Here is a 7,500-nt window from a genome sequence, read left to right as displayed (position 1 = left end):
GTGTGTGTGTGTGTGTGTGTGTAGTGGCACAGTTGGGGACTAGTGGAAACTAGTGAAGCCCGGGACCATAGCCAAAATCTATGAGACAGACCTGGAGTTGCTCTCTCTCTCTCTCTCTCCCTCTCTCTCTCTCTCTCTTTCTCTTTCCATCTCCCTTGGTCTCTCCCTCTGTCTGTCTCTCTCTTACTGAAGCCAAGATCACAGACCAGACACATCCACCATGCACCCAGAGAGCTCAGCACACTCTCAGAGCCTCTGAGAAGCTAATGGTCTTAATGCCCCAGATATCACAGGCCTGTGTGTATGTGTGTGTGTGTGTGTGTGTGTGTGTGTGTGTGTGTGTGTGTGTTTCAACTATGCCTCTTCCCCTTTTCAGAAACTACTCTCTTTTCCAAACCACCTTAACTGCATGTACATGGACATTGAATATCCTGGTAATTATCAGGTTTTTATGTTTTCTGATGTGTGTGTTTTCGCCCATACAAACATCATATCCCCATTTTAGAACCCCAGATAATCCTGGTTTTGAGAAATCCAGTTATGCTAGCTGGAGTATTCCAGAAGAAATCGGGATACTGTAGCATGGATACACCTTATCCCGGGTTCCGACAGATGCTGAAAAAGACTCTAGAACGCTACAGTATGTGCAAGGTAGATTATTAGAACCAAAGACAATAGAGTGACACTCTCTAGAATCTTTGCGAGAACACTGTAATCAGTAACCGGGATACTAGTTTTAATCATGTATACAGGGATAAAACAACCAGGTTTCTCTGTAAACACTATAAATCTTGATTAAGATAAAAGTCAGCATAGGCCTCATAACTGGAATACTGAAATGCATGCAAAGGGAGTCATTGGTTTGCACAAGTCATTCACGTGTACATCAAGATAATGTTAGAGGCACATTGTAAAGGCCCTGTAAATGACATGGCATTTCGCAGTGTTTACAACAGTAACCTTTAAAGGGGAAGCACCAACAGACAGCTGTAAATATCGATATTTAATTATGGATGCAGGTAACGAATGCAATGAATTCAAATCAATAGAAAGAGCTTGCCTGCTTGGATGCTGGCTTAGAGTAGCTCACTCAATCTGTTCCCTCTCTCTGCCTACCACCTCTCTCTCTCTCTCTCTCTCTCTCTCCCTCGCTCACACACACTCACACACACTCATACACACACAAACCCACACACACCCTCACACACACACACACACACACACACACACACACACACTCACACACACAAAACACACCAAACACACCCAATCTGCCCATCTACTGTAGTTAGATAACACCTCAACGGTAGCTTTCCTCTCACTCAGCTAATCTTAGACCCTGATGTTTATTATTTTCATTTTTCCCTCTCCTTCTCTCTCTCTCTCTCTCTCTCTCTCTCGCGCGCTCTCTCTTTCTCTCTCCCTCCCGTATTCTCTCTTTTGCACATTTCCGTTGGCAGACGTCTCTTCACTCGCTAACTCAAAAGCAGTCACGGGGGGACGGTGCGGGCCAATTATCACCTCTTGTCAGGGGTGGGTGTGGCGGCGGTGGTAGCGGTGGTAGCGCTAGCGCTAACCATAGCGGTGGTGGTGCTGGTGCTGGTGGTTGGTGGATGGTGGTGACGGAGCCTCTTACCTTCTCTCTGTTGCTGGGGAATGATGGCTGGCTGCTGGGGAAACGCTTGGCTGATCGGCGCATAGGCGGTTGGATAGGCTGCTGTTGCAGAGAGGGAGCGAGAGAGGAAGGGAGAGAGAGAAAAAGAGAGAGAAAGAAAGAGGAGAGAGAAAATTGAATATGGGAGAGAGAGAGAGAGAGAGAGAGAGAGAGAGAGAGAGAGAGAGAGAGAGAGAGAGAGAGAGAGAGAGAGAGAGAGAGAGAGAGACAGGGAAAGAGAGCAAAGGAAGGAAAGAAGAGAGAGACAAAATGGACAGAGAGTAATAGAGAGAGGAAAGAGAGGAGGGGTGGGGAGTGGGTTTCACATCAACACTTGCAGATTTGACACAACAGCTTAAATCATTATTTCATTGTTTCTGCTCTCGAGAGGTGTCCTCGTCTGAGTGGGAATCAGAGTTGAGCGAAGTGTTGTGTGTGTGTGCGTGTGTGTGTGTGTGTGTGTGTGTGTGTGTGTGTGCGTGCGTGTGTGTGTGTGTGTGTGTGTGCGTGTGTATTGTGTACTACAGCCTGAAGCAGTGAGCATGTTAGAGGATTTAGTCTCTCAGCCTCAACACATTGATCATTTAGAGAAAAACTCAGCCCTTCACCCTGTGTGTGAGTGAATGTGAAGATGTATGTGGGGGAGACAGGGCGAGAGAGAGAGAGAGTGAGAGAGGCTGTATGTGTGTGTGTGTGTGTGTGTGTGTGTGTGTGTGTGTTTATGTGTGTGTGTGTGTATGTGTGTGTGTGTGTGTTCAAGTCTCCTAGAAATCCTTTGCAATCCCAATGGAAAGTAGCTGTAATCCCACAGGAAATTACTCTGTGGGTTCTCAGTGGTCCAAGCTGGTGATTGGCCACAAGAAAGTGAGAGAAAGAGTGTCTCTCTCTCACTCTCTCTCTCCGTCTCTCTATTTCTGTGTATGTGTGTATGTATGTATGTGTGTGTGTGTGTGTGTGTGTGTGTGTGTGTGTGTGTGTGTGTGTGTGTGAAGGTAAAAGAGAAAGAGGGATATAAAGGCAGACATTCTAAAGAGGCGCATGAGAAAGTTGAATATCATGAATAGAGGAAGTCCAAGACACACTGATACACTGATAGACTGACTAACTGACATATAACAGACTCACTGCTATATAAAAAGAGACAGAAGGAGGGAAACAAGACAGTGAAAGAGAACTGCTAAAGAAGAGCAGTAGGAAGTGGAGAAAAGGATAGAGAGATACAGGTGAAAGGGCAGATAGAGCAAGATAGAGTAACATATATATATATATATATATGTATATATATATATATATATATATAGAGAGAGAGAGAGAGAGAGAGAGAGAGAGAGAGAGAGAGAGATAGAGACTGACAGAAAGAGAGAGATCAATTGAGAGATACATTGGAAGGAAACAACGGCACACACCTGCGTAGTGCTGTACACCGGCGTAAGCCTGCTGGAGCGGGTCTGTCACTGTAGGACTCTGTGCTGCAGAGAGAGACAGACAGGTAGAGAGACAGACAGGTGGAGGAGAGACAGACAGAGAGATAGAGATCAATTAAGACAGAGAGGGTTGAGTAAAGTAAGACATCAAAAAGATATCTAGACATGCATAGTGAATTTAAAGATGGGTGGGGAAGCTGGGGGAATGAATGGAGTAGTTAAATACAGACAGAGTGTGCAACAGGAAAGTGTTCAAGCAAAACCGATTAGCCATTGAATCACATTTCTTTTGACCTCTCTTTCTCCCTCTCTCTCTCTCTCTCTCTCCCCACTGTATCCCAGATGTTTGCATGAAATATTAACGGCACCTCAAACCAACCGCTTTGTTCTTGATTAGCAGAAGGTAGCCTTAATTTACATTGTGCGCTGTATGTGTGTATTTTATGCATGGAAGACTGAGCAAAAGTGTGTGTGTGTGTGTGTGCGTGTGTGTGTGTGTGTGTGTGTGTGTGTGTGTGTGTGTGTGTGTGTGTGTGTGTGTGTAAATGAGACAATGTGCCATTGCTTTAAGGAAGCCCAGGCTTGACAGCGCTAAGAGGCGTGAGGGCACAGGGTTCACGGCAAGCACATTAACAGCAGCAAACTGACAGCATAGTCCACAGGCTTTAATGAGCAAAATCATGATTAATGCCTCTCATCTCTCTCTCTCTCTCTCTCTAAAACACACACACAAACACACACACACACACGCACACACGCACACACACACACACATGGGCACACACACAAACACACACACACACACACACACACGGGATGTGAATGTGTATGTTTGCACACCTTTAAATGTGTGTGTTTGTGTGTGTGTGTCTGAAAGACTTCCAATGCTAACTCACAGGACAACCACACACACACACACACACAAACAATTTGCATGCACTGGCATACACATAAAAAAATGCATAATGATCCACAAACTCCACACACTGCAGCCAGTCTGACAGACACTCTCTGAGGAGACTTGACTACTTCAGCACTAATCAAACACTAGCCACACACGGTGCTGTGAATGCCAGGGGAACTTAAGGGAAAGTGTTCTATTTTATGCTCATATTGTGTGTGTGTTATGATCATACTGTATGCCTCTCTGAAGAACCATCAAAAAATAGTTTCCCCTGCAAAGGTTTTAACGGTGTGAAGCACTATTTGGAAGACAATGTACTTTTACATTAGAGACATTTAGTTGTAGCCTGTTTTATTTTTCAGTTTTTCTGTTTTCATTTTATTATATTTTATTCCACTGCTTGGTTGAATTTCCCATTGTCCTACGTAATTTAGAACGACGATTAACCGTATGTGATAGATAGATACAGTAGATAGATAGATAGATAGATAGATAGATAGATAGATAGATAGATAGAAAGATAGATAGATACTTTATTGATCCCCAGGGGAAATTTTTGCGCACCTATGTTATTTGCACACCTCCGCTTCGCGTTGGGGCCGTTTTACAACCTCGTGCATTAATTTCTGTGAACAGACCACCGTGTCGTCCATTATCCCTTACTTATTTTCTCTTGTTAATGGCCCACTGTTGATACCCGCAGGCACTTCCTATCGGCTGGCAAATACTGTATATTGCATGAGATTAGCAATACAAATAGCATTTCACTGTCTAGTTATATTATTATTATATAAAAATTATCATCTGTATATTATTATTATAGTTTCATCAGATACACAAAGATTTTTTGTATTACTAGCTCTGAAATCTTATCTCATTTCTATTCGCCAAATTTCTCTCCTCGACACCCTGCACACTTCATCAGACTTGCTTGACTGACTGTAGCCTTGTTAGAAAAGAAAATGTTTGTTTCTGTCCATCAAAGTCTGTGAGTTTAGCAATTTCACTACTTGGGGAAGCACCATCTAATGCAAACGTGTATTTGTTCAACCCTTGGCCCCACTGCCTCAGTAAATCAATAACTCATTGAGTTAAAATCAGATGTGTGTGTATGTGTGTGTGTGTGTGTGTGTGTGTGTGTGTGTGTGTGTCTGGTTGGTTGCTGCATAAATGTCTCCAGAACCTAAAGGAAACAACCTTCCCATATTTAAACCCTGAAAAGTTATTTGGAACTTCATTTGGAAAATGCTAGCAATGCTGAGGGAGGGAGGTTGGTGTGCATCTGGATTATTTCTTGCATACATATAATATACAATATACAAACATATGTTAATAATAATACACAGATGATCATTTTTATATTATAATAATAATATACAAATACACAATATACATTTACGTAACACATATGCCACATAGTTACAGTTTATGTTACATGACAAAAGAAAAAAGCTCTTTAAAACACACAGGCCTGTAGGCCTTCATGCTGAGTGAATTAAGAGGTGTGTGTGTGTGTGGTGTGTGGGCTCACCTGGGTAGGGGTGGATGAAGAGGTGTGTGTGGTGTGAGGGCTGACCTGGGTAGGGGTGAATGCCGTTGGTGTAGATGGGCTCGGACGCAGGCTGACCGTTGCTCTGGGGCGGGAGGGCACTGAAGCCGTTCACCCCGATAGGCGCTGCGAGGCTGGGCACGGCAGTGCCACCGATGCCCGGGGGGGTGCTGGTGCCTGGAGAGAGAGAAAGACAATGGTGTGTTACAGTGTGTGTGTGTGTGTGTGTGTGCGTGTGTGTGTGAGTAAGTATGTACGTGTATTTGTGTGTGTGTGTGTGTGTTGGTTTGTGTGTGTGTCTGTGTGTGACTATGTGTACGTGTGTTTGTGTTGGTTTGTGTATGTGTGTGAGTACTGTATGTGTACGTGTTAGGGATGCACGATATATCGGCGGCCGATATATTATTAGCCGATAAGTGAAAAAATGAAAATATTATTATCGGTCCGATAACAGAATTCTGGCCGATAATTTGCGCCGATATTTTTTAAAGTCCTAATTTAGACCTACGTAAGGTCCGTCTGGCTACACTGAGCTACTTGAGCTTGGTTGGCTATACTTTTTCCTCAATATAATGTCAGCGGTGTGAATGTACTGTATTTCACCACTCTAACAAAATCTGTAGATATGCGTTCATTTGGGAATCTGTGCATCTCAAAATCCTCTCGTGAATGATCCGCCATTTAACCTTAACAGAGCGGAGCTCAGCCCTATCTAGAGCCGTCTTGTGCTGGTGTGTTTGCACTTTACCGCGCTGGTCGGGGAAACAAATAAACAAACTCGTTAGTGGGACGAGTACATAAGTAGGCCTAGTTCTAAGTTGTGTTTTAGTATTATATTTGCATTACTTTAGCTTGGGTTTTGTATTATTACCTAGAAATATGCTAACCATTCGTGCTTCAGTTCCAGACAGGTCATCATAAGTTATTAAAACCTTCGGGGCTAACTCCTTTCATTTCTGCTGCAGCAGGTTGTTCGCAACAGAGTAGACGGACATAAGATACAGTCTGAGGAGTTGCAGCTTTATTCAGTTACCCGCAGTTGAAACTAAACCTAAGTTTCCCTCACAAACTCTGATTTGGTCGCTATACTGTAGCTTATTCCAAGCTGACCCGTTTATGAGCGTTTAGTCCTAAATGAAAACGATTCAACTCTCTAGTCACTCACTCGCAATTCACTGACGTCAGGTTCACTTAAAGGAGCCACACATACTGTAGGGCTAGGCTACTGTTATGTTGTATGTTGTGACTGCCGTACTATTGAGGACTATTATGAGTTCTGTCCATCATTTGGTGGTAGGTAAAATTACTGCAATAAAATTATGCTTATTAAATGCTTTCCCCAAATCACTTTTCACATTTTTTTCAAGAGTAATATTATCGGTTATCGTATCGGTATCGGCCACAACAAACCAATAAATATCGGTTATCGTTATCGGCCCTAAAATTCCATATCGGTGCATCTCTAGTACGTGTGTTTATGTGTGTGTGTGTGTTGGTGTGTGTGTGTGTGTGTGTGTGTGTGTGTGTGTGTGTGTGTGTGTGAGTATGTGTATGTGTGTTTGTGTGTGTGTGTGTGTGTGTGTGTGTGTGTGTGTGTGTGTGTGTGTGTGTGTGTGTGTGTGTGTGTGTTGGTTTGTGTGTGTGTGTGATTGTGTATGTGTGTGTCAGAGATATTAAAGAAGATCTGAGAGAGATCGACACCCATGTGTCATATGAAAACCAGTGAAATATGAAAGAAAGTGAAAAAGAGAGAGAGAGAGGAGAGTAACACATAAAGTGAAGAATTCAATGAGCAGCAGAAGGCCAGAGAGCCGAGGGCCGAGAGAGAGAGAGAGCTTCGTGAGCTATGAATCACACTCTCGTTAATTCTGAGCACCATCTAATTGGACACAAGGGCTTGCCCTCAGCTCCACGTCGGCTTGGCACCACCACCTCCGCTCAGGTTTTGTCACCTTGTCACTGCCCTCAC

At 43.6% G+C, this 7,500-nt stretch overlaps 1 protein-coding gene across 13 annotated transcripts in view; it reads right to left on the bottom strand.

Moving 5' to 3' along the window:
* The window catches only part of celf6 (CUGBP Elav-like family member 6), a 171,210-nt gene that overhangs the window by 18,645 nt on the left and 145,065 nt on the right, over positions 1 to 7,500 (bottom strand). For 10 of the 13 annotated variants that reach the window (XM_042061719.1, XM_042061724.1, XM_042061727.1 and 7 more), the window contains exons 8-10: positions 5,559 to 5,708; positions 3,061 to 3,123; positions 1,637 to 1,717 (exon numbers count right to left, since the gene is read on the bottom strand). In XM_042061719.1, coding sequence (XP_041917653.1) covers positions 1,637 to 1,717; positions 3,061 to 3,123; positions 5,559 to 5,708 — 294 coding nt within the window. The remainder of the gene's footprint in view (positions 1 to 1,636; positions 1,718 to 3,060; positions 3,124 to 5,558; positions 5,709 to 7,500) is intronic. The other 3 variants (XM_042061720.1, XM_042061726.1, XM_042061730.1) reach the window with 1 other exon arrangement.

This window comes from Alosa sapidissima, chromosome 14, assembly GCF_018492685.1.
Source record: "Alosa sapidissima isolate fAloSap1 chromosome 14, fAloSap1.pri, whole genome shotgun sequence".
NCBI lineage: Eukaryota > Metazoa > Chordata > Actinopteri > Clupeiformes > Clupeidae > Alosa > Alosa sapidissima.
This window is presented reverse-complemented; position numbering and strand designations above follow the sequence as displayed.